Here is a 20,397-nt window from a genome sequence, read left to right as displayed (position 1 = left end):
TAAAAAAGGTTTTTGTGTGGACTATTCGTAGGAGCTAAAGCGATCTACATCATCACTATCCTCACTATAAAGCATTTCGCGCGCAATTTGTACCCGCCGTACTGCATTCCGTTGTTCTGGTTGTGGTGGCGTGGTTCGATCGTTCATTGTTCCTGCCTGCGAAGGATCGTTCCCGCGCATTTTGTTCCTGTGTGTGTGGGGGGGCCTTCGGTTGAAGTGGTCGGCGATCTGAAGGGGCCCACTCACTTGTAAATTCCGAAGCACTTTTCTACCGCATTATCTGGTTCGAGGGTTGCGCCGAGTTCAAGTTCTCCTCGTAGGTATTTCGCGGTAAGTGGGTACTAGACCGTTTGCACTGGCAGCACGTGAGACGGCAACAGACGTTCAGGTATGTTGAATGCAAGTGTAAAGAATGTGTGATATTTGCATGGCTCTTCTGTTTCAGTGATCTACGGGTGGAAAATGATACTGCGTGTCACGTTATTTATGCAATGTACTTATGATGTTGGTATCATTAATGTTTGCATCTAAACTACCCTATATGTATAATTTACCCTATATATTTTTGTTCCAATGATTGGTATCATAGAATATTGGTATCTTGGTGGGTGAAAATAAATATGCTTACAGAATGTAAGTGCCTATCTTTCTCTTTCAAACAATCTGCCCTATAAGTGCCTTGGTTTCTGGGGATGATGTATAAATATGTCATTAATCAGGATTGTTGCCTATGGGAGTTTAATATGCATTCTTATAGGCTGATTTTCCTTCCCCAATCAGCAGGTGCTGCCAGATTTGTGCTTAATGACTTAGTGGTTTTATGTCAAGTCCATTTTTTATCTAGTTATTTGTGTGCTATGTGATGAAACACAGAGGAATTGCACAGTTTGCTGGCAAAGAAACAGCTAGAAAAGGTACTGGTGGGCTGCACATTTAACCTGCACACAACACCCACATCTACACTGATCTGGTTGGACCTTTCATATCACCAGGCATCAGCCTACTTGGTGCTTCAAACTGCAGTCAGACTTATGCAGTAGCAGGCTTTGCTAAGTGAGAGCTCATGTAAAGTCCCTTTTGTCCCAAAGGCTGTACTCCCAAAACTTTCTTGTCCACTGAACTGATTTGGGTTGCAGAGGTGACAAATTACTGTGATGTGATTGTACTGATGGCATAGGGCCATTCTGGTAAGCATTGTTTGTGCATTTTATTTTGTGGATGTTTTAGCTGCCAAGCAACCCATTGTGTTTACCTGTGTGATGTGTATTGCCTTTTATATATTTGTATTATACTTTTTGCAGGCAGTTGACCAGGGAAGGATCACTTATGAAGGATATCATGTATTCCAAGATGTATGTCATCAAGAGAGGTAAGATCTCATCAACATTACATCTGCAACCCTTATGTAAGTGTGTTCATATTTGCAGTATGTCCACCACAAACTCAGAGCTTGCTGTCATATAATTGTTTAATTAAAGACATCTAGGTTGTGAATGGATGCTTCAATGTATTGCCACTTTTCAATGTGAAATTACCACAATAGTGATGCACCCTTAAACCTAAATCATCCCCTGTTTTTCAGATGGGAGGAGGGAGAATGTCATGTTTGACAAGATAACCAATCGCATCAACAAGCTCTGCTACAATTTGAACATGAATTATGTTGACCCTGTAAGTGAATGCTAAGATTTATGGTCAGAGTACATGTACTTCTTATTATCACTGGATTTTTTTTCAAGAATGAATACCAGTTACTTCCAATTGCATGTCATGTGACCTTGTCCTGCAGGCTTTTATATGACATCACAAGAAACTGGTGATATGTTGATGTACTCCTTTGTGTTGTCAATGTTTGGCATGTGCTTAATCTAAGGAAATGTGCACCTATTAATTTTCTGTCAACTTGACACCAAGGATTTTAGATTCATTGACTTGTGCACCAGTAATTCACAAGTGATCATAGCAAATGAAGTGGCATCATCTACTTGAGCATAAATGCTTTAAAATCAACAAAGATGTATGATCTGACCAGTTGTGTAAGTCAGGCATCACTGATTACATCTTCCCCTTCACTTCTGTATTTGTGTTTATTTCACATACATCAATCCTAGCACAGTGCTTTCAGGACATGTCATATAGAAGTAAAATGAATGACAACTTGAAGTAAACAAGTTAAGATCCTATGTTATGTGAACAATCCTCAAACACTTGTCACTACTGACCATCAAAGTTCATCTCTTGGGTGCATTTGTGCATGTACTTGATAGTTTGCCCCCCCCCCCCCCTAAATGGACAGACAGTATGTTATAAGTGAAAACACAAGCATGGATGAAAACTGGTGTTCAGGTGTTTTGTGAATTGCATCAGAATCTTTTCAAGGAAATGATAATGTGCTACAGTGTTTCAATATTTGGGCATTTGGGCTGAAAGAATGTCAATATTTGTTCATGGTATTATGCCCAAGTTGGGTTTCGCTGCCTGTTGCACCTCCCTGTGCCGAAAATCAGCCAATCAGGATCGAACCAGGTGGCAGTCATTCCAACACCTGAGCACCCCAGGCTTAACAAGTGGGCCGTCTGGTCAGATGTCTGGTGTCGTCGGAGGGTAACGGATTGGCGCCAACGATTTGGGTGCGGATTATGCTGGAGAGACGGGATTGTTGGAACATGGCATATTAACATCTTGCACACTATTCTAGAATACTGATGCGGTAGCACGGCCGCACAGATGTAGCGGCTTATCGGTACGAGGTCAGTCACTTTCAACAGTTTAATGTTTCCCGGAGGCTGAAAGTAGTGACACGACAAACTCTAACACAAGTTAGTCCCTATCTGCAAAGAATCTTGCGACATCAGACTAATTGCACATGTATGCTTTCCCGCAGCCTGCAATCACGCTGAAGGTGATAAGTGGGCTGTACCCGGGAGTGACGACTGTAGAACTGGACAACCTGGCCGCTGAGACGGCGGCCACCATGACCACAAAGCACCCGGACTATGCCATCCTCGCAGCCCGCATCGCCGTCGCCAACCTCCACAAGGAGACCAAGAAGACATTCAGCGGTACGTGCGCCGTGGTGTGGCAGTGAGACGGGGAGCACGTCCGGCGGTGCGCGTGCTGCGGTACTTCAGAAGTAGGAAGCAATGGCCCACGATTAGAGCACTGGTCTGTAGCGTGCATTTAACGGTCGCCGGTGATGGGTCCCAGAAGTCCCCTTCCAATTTCCCCAAATGGTTGTGAACGGATGTGCTCAAATAATGTGTCCTAGAACGAGGGGACGTCCATGGGATGTGAACAACATGCAACTACGGAAGCGTCCGTTCACTCGTCCTTATCTTGTTTGCAAAAAGGGAGACATTTACAAAGCTACGGAGAACTTTGGAAATTTATTGCACATTGTGTGTGTCCCTGGTAAATCACAATAAGTCGTGAAGTCATCTCACAGATACCGGCCGCCAAATTCCTACCTTACATAAGGCCTGATATAAGCGTTGCTGCAGAACATGAATTTAGATACGTGGAATATTTGCATTAAGGAGCTTCCACAAGGTTGATTTCCGGGCCCTCACGTCGATGTACATGCAAAGGCCTCGGAGGATTAACAAACAACGCAGATGAAGGTGGCACACCACACAATGGCATTCGTTCATCTCCTTGACAATAAGGTCAAGATTTTCCTAAAGGTAGCCCCATCCGCGACAGCTGACACCCGCACATCTTCAGGCATTAGGTTTCATTCACTAGATGTGCGAAACGTGAACGACCAGCGCCCAAGCTAAGTCCGGACGCATGACAGTTGCGGGATCTCGACGGCCGTTTCTGAAGTGTCATATGCACATCCCTTTTTCAGAGGTGATTGAGGACCTGTACAACATGACCAGTGAACACTCCGGCTTGAAGACGCCCATGATCTCTGACGAGCACTACAACATCATCATGGAGAACGCTGACATGCTGAATTCTCACATTATCTATGATCGGGACTACACGTACAACTATTTCGGATTCAAGGTTTGTGATCATTTTATCGAATGTTCTTGTATGTTTACCGTGACCGTTGACCTTATACTTGGCATGGCGTTCTCTTTTATCATGGCAATTCTTACCAGTCCTATTGTTTAAAAAGACGTATGCCGTCGGACCTTGTCACAATTCCCGAAGACTAGTTAAAACCGAACATTAGAAGGGATTTTCCACGATCAGATTCCTATTTCCATGAAAGGTGGTGCGTGGTCACGTGGTCGTGGTCCACGTTTTAAAGCGTGGTGGCTTTGCGAGCATTATGTGCATCTACTGTCAAAAGAAGAGGCGCCCAATGACCTAAGGGCGAATCCGGGTGTTTCATGACATTTCGGATTCCAGAGATTCCGATTCCACCTTCTGGGGATGATGTGTTAACACAAATTGCAATCAGCTTTTGGAGAACGTGCTGTGCGCCACTCTTTTCCTGTACCAGGCCGATCTTGCCTGGAATTAGTCACAGCGCTTTCGTATCAATGCTATCACATTAATATTCCGTGTAATGTGATGCATGTGAACTGCCAAGGTGGATTCCTGAGTGATTGGTGAGGGGGGTAATGATGGTGGTTGTCTCCACGGAAGCTGACTAAATGGTGTATCGTTATAGTGTAATCTGGCCAGTAAGTATTCGGAAAATTTGCTTGTAATAAGGCGTATTTGATACAAAACGCATTCGAATGTAGTGAGTGCGTGCGATTGGCGACACCAGCAATCTATTGTAACAATATAAGGTAACTATTAAGTGTATCAGAATCACTAATAATCAAAATGCAATTGAAATCATGCTATTAGGATTATTTATTGAATGTAATTAAAATTTGCTAAGATTGCAAGAGCCATGCATGGCGACCGCGCTAAGCAAGTCGAGTGCGGAGTCTCAACGAGCACCCATTCAGACAGCAGAGAGCTTATCAGGTGTCCCTGGGCAGACGTCGGGGCGCGTTCACACTGCAATTGATCTCTGTGTCTCACCGCTCACGGCTGCTTCCCAGACTTTGGAGCGCTCGTACCTGCTGAAGATCGGCGGCAAGGTGGTGGAGAGGCCACAGCACATGCTGATGCGCGTGGCCGTCGGCATCCACGGCTCCGACATCGAGTCGGCCATCGAGACGTACAACCTGCTGTCGGAGAAGTGGTTCACGCATGCGTCGCCCACGCTGTTCAACGCGGCCACAAGACGCCCCCAGCTCTCCAGGTGCCGACCCTTTCAGCCCCGCTGTTGCAGTGTGCATGCTAGGAAATGCTACCGTCATACGGCGTTTGAATTTGATGGGATGTTTATTGCGGCATTTATCATGTGTTATCGTGATCTGATGTGACATTTGTCAGCGACTGCAGCTGCCTTTGAAGGCTGGACTTTGTGCTGCATTCTGCTCCATGGTTTCCAACGCCTTATGGGCGTTTGCACGTATATGCCATGACGTCAACGTTGGTGCAGGCTTGTTCCGCTCGTCGGATCTCGCACCACGCCGGCGGCGACCGTCTAACCGCCGTTCCGCTGTCTCCGGCAGCTGCTTCCTGCTGACCATGGCCGATGATTCGATCGAGGGCATCTACGACACGCTGAAGCAGTGCGCCCTCATCTCGAAGTCAGCCGGCGGCATCGGCCTCAACGTGCACTGCATCCGCGCCCAGGGCAGCTACATCAGCGGCACCAACGGCACCAGCAACGGCCTGGTGCCAATGCTGCGCGTCTACAACAACACCGCCCGCTACGTCGACCAGGGCGGCAACAAGGTGCGACACGCGCTGGGGTGCGCCTCGCTCGGGCCTGTGTTCCGCTGTGCTAGTCATTACTTCGGGCTGCGCGGTGATGGGCAGCGATGCCTCAGCGCGGCACAGATGCGGCAGCCGCCGCGCGACCGCCGCACGTCGTCTTGCGCTGCGTCGTATTTGGACACCTACGTTACATCTTGGCAAGCCGTATCCAGTCGCGTGAAAGCGCGCTTGTGGAACGGCGCTTTGTGTTGGGTCATGTTCAGTGTGGAAGGGTCTGGGATTTTCGGCGACTTGCACCGCCAGTGACAGGCCTGGTCTGTGCCGTGCACCGCCAGAGCACAGGCCGACCCCAGACCGTCACACGTCCACCCGCAGCGTCCCGGCGCGTTCGCCATCTACCTGGAGCCGTGGCACGCGGACATCTTCGACTTCCTGGACATGCGGAAGAACACTGGCAAGGAGGAGAACCGCGCCCGGGATCTGTTCTACGGCCTGTGGATCCCAGACCTGTTCATGAAGCGCGTCGAGTCGGACGGCGTGTGGAGCCTCATGTGCCCGCACGACTGTCCCGGCATGTCCGACTGCTGGGGCGACGAGTTCGAGAAGCTGTACACCAAGTAAGCTGGTGCTCTCCCTGTTCACAACATTAATGTAGATGTTGCCCTTTTTCCAAGTGTGGCCAAGTGTGTTGCAGGGGGAATGTGGGATCGGAGCTCATGTCTGTTGTAAAACCTGGAATTGCCGGAAGGTTAGAGCGTCGGACTCCCACGTGAGAGCACGGGGCCAAATCCCGGTTGCGCCGTGGTCCCTGGACGCTGATATGACCAATGTTGGCGTCCATAAAAAGAGCGTATCAGTGTATGTCGCGTTCTCTTTTTTAAACCATGCTCTCGCCCTTGACTCGCAGGAAGTTCCAGGGAAAACATTTAGAATGGTGCAGAGGGAACTTGTGATATCCTAAACTGAAAAGATCGCTGCGGTAATTCTCAGTTGTGTTGGTCATGGTGGGACAACTGCACATATTGGGTAGTGTTTAATCTTGCATCAGGGGAGACTTTGATGTTTAAGCGGGCTTGTTTTCTTGGCGTTGGGGCTGTGATGGCCTGTAATTGCCAGTATTTTTAGGACTGTTAAAAACTATGGCGTGCGACAATCAGTAACTAATGTTTTGTACGCGTTTTCGATAGTCCTGATATTTTCAATGAACATAGTCTATAAAGCTAAGCTGCGCTCCAAAATAACCCAAGACTCATTAAATGCGTGTATTCGACAATTGGCCACGTCCCTTGGTTGGTGTCCGTCATTCAATGCTCTGAATGGCAACCTTTGATTGCCGTAGTCGTTCTGTGCTGCGCTGTTCCCCGTCCGCACGGTTTTGTTTCGCCGCCCTGCTCCCATATGTATGTGGTTGTGTTATCTTGCGCTCCGTTCATGCGTGGCGCGGCTGACCTGTTGCGGCCGCCCGCCAGGTACGAGGCCGAGGGGCGCTTCCGGAAGCAGGTGCGCGCGCAGGATCTGTGGGCGGCCATCATTCAGTCCCAGGTGGAGACTGGTACGCCTTACATGCTGTACAAGGACGCCTGCAACGGCAAGTCCAACCAGCAGAACCTGGGCACCATCAAGTGCAGCAACCTCTGCACCGAGATCGTCGAGTACTCTGCGCCCGACGAGGTCAGGATGGGTCCTGGCGCGGTGTCAGTGGCAGAATTTGACGCCCAGCCGTCCGAGGGCGGAATTCAGCCGCTGCTCCGCTCGTTTGCGTAACGACGTGAAGCGAAACTGCTCTGCTATGGTTGATTGTGTAACATACGGCGTTTCAAGTGCTTGGTGATACAGGACAAATAGCTGAGCCGTTGCGCCCAAATGCTCTAGACACCATCGTCCATTGGTTGTGCAGCTCCCATGGTCTGCGGCGCCGCACCCAGGTCGGGTCGCTAGTTCGGGTTTAGTCTCAGACACATAGTTTACTTCTGCGCTGATCGGCCACCTCATCGCGGTCTCATTCCGCGCGCCGCAGGTGGCGGTCTGCAACCTGGCATCCATCGCTCTGAACCGCTTCGTCACCGACGACAAGACGTACAACTTCGAGAAGCTGAAGGAGGTGGCCAAGGTGGTGACGCGCAACCTCAACAAGATCATCGACATCAACTTCTACCCGGTGCCGGAGGTGAGGGCGCGTGCCGCAGTCGTCGACAGCACCCTGCGGCGGCGCCGGTCGTCTGGCGCTGAAACGGTGCCGGGGCCTTGTGACAGTTGTCGCGGCGCCTATGTCCGTCCGAAGGAAGCCGCCTGCTCCTTCTGTATATGGCGCTGGTTCCGAGTATAGGGCGTTAGTTTCTCGGTTATGTCCCTGTTCTCCAGTGTCAGTTTCCACGAGTTGAACAGCCGTGGCAGTTCGCTGCCGTCTAACTGATCGCGTGCTCACCTGTCGGCTCCTGATGCAGCTCAGGCCGCGCGGCGCCATCTGACCAGCGTGCAGGGGCCGGCCGCCCTGTCCCGTCTCGTTGGGCCCCTTGTACCGCCCGTTTGCCGCGTCCGTATCAGCGCATGTATCGCCCGTCTGCCCGTGTCCTCGCCAGTCGCGTGTACCGCCCGTTTGTCCATGTCCACATCAGCCGCGTGTACCACCAGTTTGCCGTGTCCACATCAGCCGCGTGTGCCGGCCGTTTGCCCATGTCCACATCAACCGCGTGTACCGCCAGTTTGCCGTGTCCACATCAGCCGCGTGTGCCGGCCGTTTGCCCGTGTCCATATCAGCCACGTGTACCGCCCGTTTGCCGTGTCCGCACCAGCCGCGTGTGCCGGCCGTTTGCCCATGTCCACATCAGTCGCCTGTACCGCCCGTTTAGCGTGTCCACATCATCCGCGTTGCCGCCCGCCGCCACGTGTTTCGGTCAGCGGCCGGTCACAGCTCGGCCTCCCGGTCCGCCAGGCTCGGCGCTCCAACATGCGGCACCGGCCGATCGGCATCGGCGTCCAGGGCCTGGCCGACGCCTTCATCCTCATGCGGTACCCGTTCGACTCGGAGAAGGCCGAGATGCTCAACCGACAGATCTTCGAGACCATCTACTACGGCGCGCTGGAGGCGTCGTGCGAGCTGGCCGAGCGGCTGGGCCCCTACGAGACGTACCCGGGCTCGCCGGTCAGCAGAGGGGTGAGTGCGGGCCCGCCCGGCACCGCCGGCCGCCGTGGACGGCGACACTCCGCCTGAGCAGAGTTGAGGTGAACCGATCCTCATGCTCTTGCACTGACGCGTTGTTGCGTCTTGAACCGGACAGCGATCTGTCATTTATAGCACGTATCATTTTGTAGTAACCTAAATATATACTGATTTATACCTGGATGGAGAGAATCGTGTAGGAAGAAGAAAAATTCTGCCGAGCACTGTGCGACGACTTATCTTTGCGTATCTCGTTTTGTTTTGTTTTTAATCGACATTATACCCATGGGTTCGTGATGCAGGGCCCCATCGAGTAGTCATGTGCTCACAACACTTTGGAAATGCATCTCGCACCTTTTTACCGGATCTGGTAGCCCCGCGTCGTATGCACAGTGTTTGCCATGTTTGAAGTGTACGGCCAAACCCATAATGAGGGCAACTGTAACTTGTATTGTGCGTGTACGTACGAGGGATTAATGTTTTACCTTCTGCAATAACATGTCAAAGATCAGGGAAGTCTTGTCGGGAACATGTTATGAGAGCGATTCCTGGTTGCGTCTATCCAACCGCAGCGTCATTGTTGGTAACGAAAGCACGACGTCCGCGCCCGCTGCGGCGACATCGCCGGCGGGAATCCATGCTGACCTGTCCAGTGGACCGGCAGATCCTGCAGTACGACATGTGGAAGGTGACACCGACGTCGCTCTGGGACTGGTCGTCGCTGAAGGCGCGCATCGCGCAGCACGGCGTGCGCAACTCGCTGCTGCTGGCGCCGATGCCGACCGCCTCCACCGCCCAGATCCTGGGCAACAACGAGTCGATCGAGGCGTACACCAGCAACATCTACAGCAGGCGCGTCCTCTCCGGCGAGTTCCAGGTGCGTGACCGCGGCCGCACCGCTCCATGCTGGCAAGTTTGCCGTCGGGATCTGGTGGGATTTGGATTGTTCAGGTTTGGTGGAGATGGGGTCCTCAGGATTCTGCTGTTAAAAGCGCGCCGAAATTTACCGAGATAATGCGCGCTTCCCCCGCCCACGCTCCCTTCTTCCCTCCGCCGCCAGCAGAGCTCATGTGTGCGCTGCTTCACCTCACCTTACCCCACCTCACCTCTCCCTCACCTCACCTCGCCTTATCCCGTCCCATCTCACCCAAACTCCTCACTTCACCCTATCTCACCTCACCTCCCCCACCTCTCCCCCTCACCTCACCCACCGCACCTCGCCTCACCCACCTCACCTCGCCTCACCCACCTTACCTCGTCTACCTCACCTCACCTCAACTCACCACCCCACCTCACCTCACCCCTTCACCTCGCATCGCCGAGTATGTGCGGCCTCTTTACTGGACCGTCCTGTTCCAGATCGTGAACCATCACCTGATGCGTGACCTGACAGAGATGAACCTCTGGGACGAGGACATGAAGAACCAGATGATCGCGGCCGGCGGGTCCGTGCAGGTCAGTGACCCGACGCTTGGTGACCCAGAGCGGGACCCACGTAGAGGACAAGCTGAAGACAAACTGAGAAAGGCTGGCAACAAATGATTCAGTGACTGAGGAAGGTGCATGCGGTGGAATGACGTCAAGGTGGGCGAAAAAGAGTAATTTGCTCAATGGTTCTCAAGATTGAAGATAATAATGGTCAGTGATTTAGAAGAACTCATTGTCGCCTGCAACAGCGCTTCGACTACCAACACTCGCCGTTGCGGACAAGGGACAGCAGGTAGCATGTACCAATGTTGCAATGTATTATAATTGTTTACCTACAGCAACGTAATTAATTGTATAACTACTGAAACGTTATGTAATCGTATACGTACTGCAACGTAATATAATTATGCACTTGTTGCAACGAATTATTATTGTATGCCTGAGCTTGTGGATTGCCTTGGTACTTTTTCGCTATCTGCGGTTCCGACCGTTCGGAAGTCCGCTCTGTCGCGCTCCCTGCCGCGCGACGGACCATCTCAGCCAGACCTCCCCGGCAGGCGATCGAGGGCATCCCGCAGGAGCTGAAGGACCTGTACAAGACGGTGTGGGAGCTGTCTCAGAAGGTGGTGATCAAGATGGCGGCCGACCGCGGCGCGTTCATCGACCAGTCGCAGAGCCTCAACGTGCACATCGCCAGCCCCAACTTCGGCAAGCTCACCTCCATGCACTTCTACGCGTGGAAGCTGGGCCTGAAGACGGGCATGTACTACCTGCGCACCAAGGCGGCCGCGTCGGCCATCCAGTTCACCGTGGACAAGACGCGACTGACGCAGACGCAGAAGGCGCCCGTCGACAGCGAGACTCCCGCAGAGAAGGTGGGCGGGCCGCAATAGGAACCCTGGAGGCGAGCTCAGTCCGCACCATCCAACTGCAGGGAGGGTGGAGCCCCGGGATGGCACTCAACGGATCGGGCGGGAACGCGTATAGGTGGCATTGGAAGCACGTCTGCGGCCGAGCTCAACATCATCAAACGTTGGCGCCCTCTTGGTCGGCACGTGCGGTGACGCGGTCAGGCTGTATGTTGCACTTCGGCTTTGTGGAGGAAAAGATCGGTGCGCGTGTAACGTATATCACGTCACGAGCCGTTCCCGGGCCGTATTTATCCTTATATATCCTTGCGCGAGCCGTTCCCCTCGGATGGCATCGGGAGATCCACTTCGCGTACAGCGGAGACCGTCTTGATTGCTTCTGGTAGCATGACAACATGACAACGAAGTATCGCATCGGTGGGGGGGGGGGGGGGGGGGAGGCTGCGAGCATGACTCATTTTGGAGGGCGTTCACCGCTTTTCGTATGCGCAGTCGTGGGCCATGCTCATAGCTTTCGGCAAAGAATTCGTTGTCCCTCCGTGACAGGTAGTGTGTCGACGAGTATGTGTCGGGTCTCTGTCCATTTGGGGAGAAACCACATGAATAACGAAAAGTGATCGAAAGTGGGTTTGGTTTTAGGTGCATGGATGTCAGGGACGTTTTCGTGCGTGATCAAAACATGGGGCTTTGACTGTATGTGTCTTCCTGGGGAGCTTAACTGGTCGTTAAAGCCACCTGCCTCCTCAGACAAAGTCGCCGGAGAAGAGCGAAGAGGAGGCGTACAACCTGGCCGCCATGTCGTGCTCGCTGCAGAACCGCGACGACTGCCTGATGTGCGGTTCGTAGCTCGAGCCAGCGACCGGCTCGCCCCGCCCCGCGCGCTCCCCCGAGGCGGCAGGGCCACTCCTCCCCAGGCGCCTGGGCTCCACGCGGCGCGCGGCGCCACGGACAGCCCACCTGATGAAATGTGAAACGCCGCCAGCTGTTTGCGTGTGCAGGTTTGCTGCCGCCCTTGTGATGCTTCCGTGAGACGTTTATGTGAAGCTTTCGTGAGACCTTGATGTGAAGCTTGTCAGCGGTGTCCCCAGTGAGTGGTGCCGAGAAGGCCAAGTCAGTGAGACATGCCTGGCAATGTGCTTCCTAGTCCGCTCCCCGCGTTCTCCATTCAAGTACATGGTGTTGCTTGTTCACCCGCTGTGCTTCACTGAAATACATTGCTTCAAGCACGTGCATTGGTCTGCGAGCTCAAGTGATGATGGCGGCCTCGCTGTTCCGTTGTAAGCGGCGCCTGACCTTACGACGACGAGCTCTGAGCTAGTAGGAGATACAGGGGCATGAATCTGCGAACAGGATAAAACTGTGTGGTTGCACATCGATCCGGCCGTGGTATTTCCAGACATGCGGTACGTCGTGTGGGCGCAGCTGGTCCATATTGGCGGAAGTATGGTGATGTAAGCCCCTGGCTAAGACCCGTCCAAAGCACAGCTTCACCTGCACAACACGCATATATTGGTCCTCAGTTTTGAAACGGCACGCCCCGGCACCACGAGAGCACCCGCACGGCCAAGTGTTCGCGGACGGAAACAGCGTCACGACTTCCCGGGACGTCTTCACTGGCGTGACCCTTCGTCACTGACGTTATCTCTGGCGCGTTCCGTCATCACTAACGTCACCTCTGGGGCGTCCCCTCGGCACTGACGTCACTTCCCTGGTGCGGTGTCTCGTCACTGATGTCGGCTCTCCTCGCGTAGTTGGTGACGGTTCACCCGCTGGCCGCCGGCGCCGCGGGACCAGGCCTTACTGGCCCCGCGGGACCGGGCCTTACTGGCCCCCTCCGGAGCCGGCCGCCATCCCGCCATCCTCCGTCACCGCCGCTTCTCGTCTCTGTAAACGAGCCACGGCAGGGCCGGTCAGCAGAGGCGTGCTTTCATGGAGACACCAGATTATGAACTGGCCACACGCACGCAACATATCGCTTCCTTTTGTGCGGTGGAGAACGGCCTAAATGTTCTCGTTGTGACGCGCTACTTAGGGTTCGCCGTGATGTTCACTCTTGCCCACGTTTCAACGAAGAGCGGACACTTTACTTCGGACGAAATGCGTCAGGTCTTACCTTTTCAGACCTTATTGGTGACGGTTCTCGCTTGTTTGGCACCGGACAGCTGTTTTCATCTTTGGGAACCGTGAGGTTTACAGCCATTTATACATATCGGTGGCTACTTAGCTGTTATGGGCACAAAATGACCCCAGAAGTCGGCGCGCCCTAAAACCCGATTCATCATGGAGACACCGGAGCGCAACGTCTGCAGCAACAGATCTGACCAAAGCGGTATGGATGCCCTGTGCTGAGCGATGCAAACAGATCGGAACCGGGCTGGCGGACGCCGCCACTGGCCGGTTGCAATATCGTCCTCGCCTCCGCAACGAGAGTCGCATAAGCCCTCGGCAGTAATAGGGAGTAGCCGGCAGCAGCGAGCCAGCTGGCCTGCCAGTGCCGCAGAAGTTCCTCTGTGGGCGGCGCCCGCCACCGTCCGCGCACCGCCAGTCGGCCGGTTACGTCACCCCGACCACTGGCACGGCTGGCAGGACTAATCCGCTTACTCGCTGTCGCCCTCCGACGACAGGTGCATAAACACCTCCATCAGCTTGGGTTGCACGAGGTCGCACGCCTTCTGCGCCCTCTCCTCCGGGCAGAAGCTCAGAATCCGTCGCAGAGACGTCTGAAACACACAGCCATGGGCATACTGATGTGGTGCCCAGCTCGTGGGGAGACACCCACTCCCCTGTGGCCAGCAGGTGGCACTGCTGTATTTCCTGCACAAGGAAGTGCTCTGGGCGGACTACTGGACACGTTATCCTCCCGCTACTAATCCTTTTTCCTCGGATCGATCAATCACACTCTTTCGCATGAGCGAGTTTCAGATTCCTGCACCGCAATTTCCAGGTAATACTCACCCGCTACGAGAGCATCAAACCCCAACACACCAGAGACGCTGCGAAAACACTCCGACTTACCTGAAAGAAGCATAAAGCACCTAACTTACCAGAAACGCCGCTAAAACACCCCAACACGTCAGATGGTCATCGGCAAATGCCAAGATACCAAACGGCCATAATCACGCCCGACATCCCAGACGACCATCAGCACGCCCGTCACACCAGACAGACATCATCACGCCTGTCTATCATAACGCCCCGACAAACCAGACGACTATCACCACGCCCTGGCGTACCAGACACGCCACGAGCACGCCGTCGTCTCTGCCGCGTAGCTCCGGCTCACGGCAGAGCCGCTCCAGCCGGGTAGTTGCGCCAGCTGACACCAGGTGGCAGGCCGTGCGCCGGTCGACGCACAGCCGTGTGAGCGCCACAGCCGTCTTCTGCTGGAGTCGGCGGTAGGCGGCCTGCGTGCTGTCCGGCCACCGCTGGTCGGCCGTCACCTGCAGGTATTGCACCAGAGCCGGCACGGCCAGCCGCCGCAGTCTGCTGTCGCCGCCGCTCGCTGCGTTGGCCAGCACGGTGGCCACCTGACGCAGGAGGAGGCCCCTGAGTGGGCGGCGCGCGGACAGGGAGCGGCACAGCGGGGGAGCACGAGCGGACAAGGAGACGCAGGCGCAGCCCGCGGGCAGGCAACGGCACCGCGGGGGAGCACGAGCGAATGAGGAGACGCAAGCGTGGCGTGCGAACAGGGAGCGGCACAGCGCGGGCGCCCGAGCGGACAAGGAGACGCAGGCGCAGCCCGCGGGCAGGCAACGGTACTGCGGGGGAGCACGAGCCAGTGGGGAGACGCAGGCGTGGTGTACGGACAGGGAGCGGCACAGCGGGGGCGCACGAGCGGACAAGGAGACGCAGGCGCAGCCCGCGGTCAGGCAACGGCACCGCGAGGGAGCACGAGCGAATGAGGAGACGCAGGCGTGACGTGCGGACAGGTAGCGACACAGCGGGGGGCACGAGTAGACGAGGAGACGCAGGCGCGGTCAGCGGACAGGTAGTGATACAGCAGGGAAACACGAGCAGACGAGGGGACGCAGGCGCGGCTGCTGAACCGCACGGCTGCGCACCAGCAGGCTCATCAGTCAGTAGCTCATTGGCCCGGGAGGTTACAAATCCAACAGAAGACGGCCCCCGCCGCTACTCAATCTCTCATGGCACGGCACCTTCATGGTACGTTCCCATCCAAAACATTGGCATGACACCTTCCCATCTACCACCTCCTCCGTAAAACATGGATTCTTGTGACTGCAGACCAGTGGCTGCTGAGCGTGTCGGTGAGAATGTCTCACGGTCCGCAGGTCACGCCGTAGCCCGGCTGCTCGGCAGTTGGCGACCGGCCCCTGCCCGGTGCTGCACCTGATCCAGGATGAAGACGTTGTTGGGGAATCGTTCGGCAGCCGCGACGAGCTTCTCCGGCGAGCTGCGAGACGTCAGCTGCGGCAGGACTTGGCGCTCGATGAAGGTCAGGTTGGCCAGGCCGGCGGCCGACAGCAGCAGCACCTCCTCACCGGCTGCCTCCTCGGCCATATCTGCCGCAGGCGCTCGGTCAGTATCGGCTGTCTCGTCGGCCATGTTTGTCGCAGGTGCGCGGTCGGGCTTGCGAAGGAAGAGGCCTATCAATGATTTTACGAGCTTACATCAGCTTACAACATACGCATATTCGTCAGCACGCTTAAAACTGCTATTTGCCTGTTAAAACATGTGCGTTGGCGTCTGGCTTTTGTGTACATTTCAATATAAAAAGGCTGCTTTACGGCCACTCTGAACCAGCGCCATGTGTCTGCAACTGGACCGCACTAGCCTGTCCAGAAGTATCCATTGTGCCAGTGAATGACCGCAGCTCATACTTCACCTGTGAGCGCTTGTACGACGCCCGGCAGGTGGCACGTGAGTCCGTGGACCTTGTGATTAGCGGTCAGCCAGGGTGCTGTCATCTGCGCCAATACCGCAGCAGCCTCGTGCCGCACCCCCACCGGCAGCGATGGGTCACAGAGCAGCTGGCAGACAAGGTCAACCCCGCCCTCCTGCAGCGGAACGCAGAGGTGACAGAGCAGGCAACAGACGTGGTCAATGAGACAACGAATGCATATGGTGGACAAGGGAAATCAACCCAGCTCTCATGAGGCAGTTGATGACCGAGATCTACCTCGCCCTTCTGCAGCGGGCACACAACACGGGGTAAGTAGGCCCCGTCCTTTGGCGGACAAAACATAGGTCATATCCCAGCTAGAAGAAGGTCAACCGCACTCCCCCGCGGTGAAACACGAAGCTCAAGCCAGTAAACATCTCAGTCTCGGTGTCGGCACGGGCCCAGGAGTTCTGCACGCCCTCCGTTCAACATGTCCCCAGCACGCACCTCCTCCATGGCACGGACGCACGGCACGGCGCAGCAGACGGCCGAGAGGGCGCGCAGCACGTGCAGCCGCAACGGCGCGAAGTGCGCGTCCGTGGCGAGCTGCAGCAGCTGGCGCACGCCGCCCAGCCGGCAGAAGAGGCCGCTCAGGTGGCAGCCCTGCGCGCCAACCGACGTCACGGCCGCCAGTGCGGCGCGCGCGCAGCTCAGCACGTGCGGCGGCCGCAGCGCCTCGGTGAGCAGGCGTAGCTGCTGGGTCAGCATGCGGTCCACGCGCTGCGTGATGGCGCCGCCGAGCGCCGTGACGGCGGCCACCAGCTGCGGCGGCCCGGCGGCGGCCAGCAGCTCGGCGCCGGCCGCTGCCACGGCGCTGGCCGCCGGCTCCGGGTCGGCCGCCAGCAGCGGGCGCAGCTGGCGGCAGCGGGCGGCGGCCAGCGGCGGCCGGTAGGCGGCGCTCAGTCGGTCGGCGCGCGCCACCAGCCGCTCCACCTCACAGCGCAGCTCGCTAGCCGGCAGCGTCTCCAGCCGCCTGGGGGCGCAGGACGGTGTGACAGGGTTAGTGTCTCCAGCCGCCTGGGGGCGCAGGACGGTGTGACAGGGTTAGTGTCTCCAGCCGCCTGGGGGCGCAGGACGGTGTGACAGGGTTAGTGTCTCCAGCCGTCTGGGGGCGCAGGACGGTGTGACAGGGTTAGTGTCTCCAGCCGCCTGGGGGCGCAGGACGGTGTGACAGGGTTAGTGTCTCCAGCCGCCTGGGGGCGCAGGACGGTGTGACAGGGTTAGCGTCTCCAGCCGCCTGGGGACGCAGGACGGTGTGACAGGGTTAGTGTTTCCAGCCGTCTGGGGGCGCAGGACGGTGTGACAGGGTTAGTGTCTCCAGCCGCCTGGGGGCGCAGGACGGTGTGACAGGGTTAGTGTCTCCAGCCGCCTGGGGGCGCAGGGCGGTGTGACAGGGTTAGTGTCTCCAGCCGTCTGGGGGCACAGGACAGTGGAGCGGGGTTAGTGTTTCCAGCCGTCTGGGGAGCACCAGAGGCAGTACGTCCGAGATCTGGTGCGATCTAGGGAACAGCTGGACCAGAGTGTCTTCAGATGTCTGGGGCAGGAAGAAGGCCAATAACTTTAGACATCTGGGTTAGGAGCAGGGTCGTTATCTTCAAACGTCGAGGGGAGGAGCAGGGTCGTTATCTTCAAACGTCGAGGGGAAGGGCAGCGTCAGTATCTCCAGACTTATGGGGTAGGAGCAGGTTCTGTATCTTCAGACGTCTGGGGGAGGAGCAGGTTAAATACCTTCAGACATCTGGGGGGGGGGGAGGCAGGTTCAGTATCTTCATACGTCTGGGGTAGGAGCAGGGTCGGTATCTTCAGACATCTGGGGAAGGAGCAGGGTCGGTATCTTCAGACATCTGGGGGGGGGGGGGGGAGCAGGGTCGGTATCTTCAGACATTTGGGGAGGAGCAGGGTCGATATTTTCAGACGGCTGAGAAGCAGGACGGTCAGTGTCCACATCAATCTGGAGAGGCGTAGCGTCAACAACAGGCTGGCTGCTCTCCCAAAGATGAAAACACGGAAGAAGAAAGCGTTTTCTGCGCTTTCAGGCCACGAACACACCGCAAGAAGGGAATCATCTAACATTCAGCGGGAGGATTGCTTTTTTAAGCGATGCCGTAAGGAAGTCCAAAATTGCCGATGAAGTCCCCTGATCATTTGTTTCAAGCGCCGTCCAAGATAAGTAATATTATTGGTAGCTTATGCTGACCTAGCATGAGGTCAACGCAACCTGGCGTGGTGTCGACGTCGTGCAGAGCTGGGCAGAGCTGTGTCGCGGGTGTCATCACTTTCAAAAAATACCAGGGCGACGAACAAGCCCTCAAATTCAGTGTCTACGGTACCACAAAAGACGTTATTTTGTTACGGCCACTCTTGGCCTGGTCCGCCACATTTTGACACAGATGGTTCTGATACGCCTTTATTGGCACTGAACTCTTCATGTCACTGGCGCCGTTAACCCAGCATTTATGTAAGAAAGAATAAAAGGGGCATGAAATGTCTCCAGGAACTCGCGCTGTATCCACCTTCAAAGCTCCTGACGCAGTAAGGTCGGCGGTTAGGCTGGAAAGTCTAACGGGAGCGTACAATGTTCTGCGTTGTATCTCACCGTGCCATTCAGAAACATGCTGAAAGTAAAGTCGGCCAAACAACACGCTAGAACGTTTGCAGTGCTGTGTAGTTTCCCAGATGACGCAATGTGCGAAAAGCTTCTGACGGGCTATGGCCTAACGGGAACGTCAGCCCATTTTCCCCGCAGCAGGGCAGCGTGTAGTAATGAGAACAGGAACATGTTCGGGGTTATTGGCCTTTGTAATGATCGGCAGTCGATAATGGTGTTGTTAATGAGATCCATTTTAATTATTCGGTGCGATTTGGCGTCGGTGTTGTGTGGTTAGACTCACGGTGGCCTTGGAGATTTATTTTTGTAATAGCTGAATAGGCTGTTCGGCTATACTTGCGCTTCTTAATGACTGAATATAATAGCTGAATACTGGTAGCCAGACATGTGCCTGGTTCTCAAGATTTCTTCTCGGTGTGCAGCTCTTGGTTCCTGGTTCTGGGATTCGCAAATACCCGTAAACTGAATTGTAAAACAAACGGGAAATTCAGCAAGACCGGGATCCAGCACTTAACTCTCCCCAGGGAACCAATGAGAATGATCTGACGCTGAACTGGGAAGATTCGGCGAAATCAAGATCAGGCCTACAGTAGGCATAGGGATCGAGCGAGAAAGAAGACCAAGACTGGAATAATGCAGAGTATCCAGCAAGAACTAAAACCCAGCCTGGAATATGGCCAGAGATGCAGCAAGAACCGGAGTCCGGCGCGGAGCATGATCAGGGATTCAGCAAGACTCTAGACCAAGATCCAGTTTGAAATTTATGCCGAAGATCCAGCAACCAGCAACCACCAAATTCGGCATAGCTTCACGAAAAACACCAGGAGCCAGGACCTTACCTGAAATATAACACACTACAGCCAGGGTTTATTCCATGTGTAGCACGTGGTGCACGCATGGTGGATGAGTAATTATTACGGAATCGATGCGAGATATTTTCATTTCAATCACTATATCTGTTCAACAGCGAAGAACCGCGGAGAAACCAGGCTCTAATCGATGCAAAAGAACCAATGACGGCCAGGGACCAGCTTCTTGTGTTTGTGAAAAAGCAACCCGAACTTGTGACCTGTCCTGCAGATCTTGGTGCGTGTGAAAAAGTGATGGGAACCAGGAACCGGGGTCCGGTGTTCGTGAAGGAAGCAATGGAAGCTTGGATCAGCGTCTTGTTTCTGCAAAAGGACTGGTGGAAACCGCGAACCAGCGCCGGGTGCAAACCAGCCGCTGGGATCCAGAAGCCAAATGATAGTATTCAAGAAAATAAGAAAAAACAGCGGGAGTTCTGATCAACGGTGTCGTTTTATGCAGTGGCAAGTGGGAACCAGGAACCAGTACTGGCGTCCAGGTGTGGACTTGCATGTCCGAACCTGCGACACATACACTGGTTGTCTACTACTGGATGCAATGTATCGTCCGCACGCACGACAGCTGAAATAAACTGTGACAGAGATGAGGTCTGACCTGCAGTATTACTCACACCTTTAAGTGCATAGCACAACAAATCGTTTCATTTAACAATCTGGTCTGCGAGCAGCTAAGTCAATTTTGAGTTTGTGATGTAGCGGTAGCTGGTATCGATCTCTGTGGACACGGGGTCGTTCTGTGTGGTGCTGCAAGCCTGAACCAGCGCCCGTGGCCGCGTGCATGACGGCCACGGCTCACATACGTGCAGGAACCCGGAAAGGGGGGA

At 54.9% G+C, this 20,397-nt stretch overlaps 2 protein-coding genes across 3 annotated transcripts; one reads left to right on the top strand and one right to left on the bottom strand.

The window, feature by feature from the left end:
- The first annotated feature begins 134 nt into the window (after window positions 1-134).
- Window positions 135-12,432, top strand: LOC119091857 (ribonucleoside-diphosphate reductase large subunit). 2 transcript variants are annotated; one of them, XM_037214757.1, is made up of 15 exons: window positions 135-330; window positions 1,302-1,369; window positions 1,583-1,671; window positions 2,885-3,062; window positions 3,851-4,011; window positions 5,013-5,215; window positions 5,532-5,757; window positions 6,115-6,356; window positions 7,209-7,410; window positions 7,757-7,906; window positions 8,672-8,893; window positions 9,564-9,776; window positions 10,259-10,354; window positions 10,885-11,202; window positions 11,944-12,432. In XM_037214757.1, the coding sequence occupies exons 2-15, from the start codon at window positions 1,327-1,329 to the stop codon at window positions 12,040-12,042; spliced, it is 2,442 nt and encodes an 813-aa protein (XP_037070652.1). In that variant the 5' UTR covers window positions 135-330; window positions 1,302-1,326; the 3' UTR covers window positions 12,043-12,432. The 2 variants fall into 2 exon arrangements, with proteins under 2 accessions (XP_037070652.1, XP_037070653.1); XM_037214758.1 differs by lacking the exon at window positions 135-330 and adding an exon at window positions 368-388.
- Window positions 12,433-12,717: 285 nt separating this feature from the next.
- LOC119092233 (protein inscuteable homolog) lies at window positions 12,718-16,807 on the bottom strand. The gene is made up of 7 exons (XM_037215206.1): window positions 16,757-16,807; window positions 16,547-16,702; window positions 16,043-16,214; window positions 15,547-15,719; window positions 14,430-14,723; window positions 13,798-13,916; window positions 12,718-13,080 (listed from the first exon to the last, which is right to left on the bottom strand). Exons 1-7 carry the CDS (start codon window positions 16,805-16,807, stop codon window positions 13,062-13,064), a joined length of 984 nt encoding a protein of 327 aa, XP_037071101.1. The 3' UTR covers window positions 12,718-13,061.
- Between the last annotated feature and the right edge of the window lie 3,590 nt (window positions 16,808-20,397).

The sequence above is a fragment of the Pollicipes pollicipes genome, unplaced genomic scaffold (genome assembly GCF_011947565.3).
Source record: "Pollicipes pollicipes isolate AB1234 unplaced genomic scaffold, Ppol_2.1 Scaffold_3447;HRSCAF=4054_pilon_pilon_pilon, whole genome shotgun sequence".
NCBI classification, from domain to species: domain Eukaryota; kingdom Metazoa; phylum Arthropoda; class Thecostraca; order Pollicipedomorpha; family Pollicipedidae; genus Pollicipes; species Pollicipes pollicipes.
This window is presented reverse-complemented; position numbering and strand designations above follow the sequence as displayed.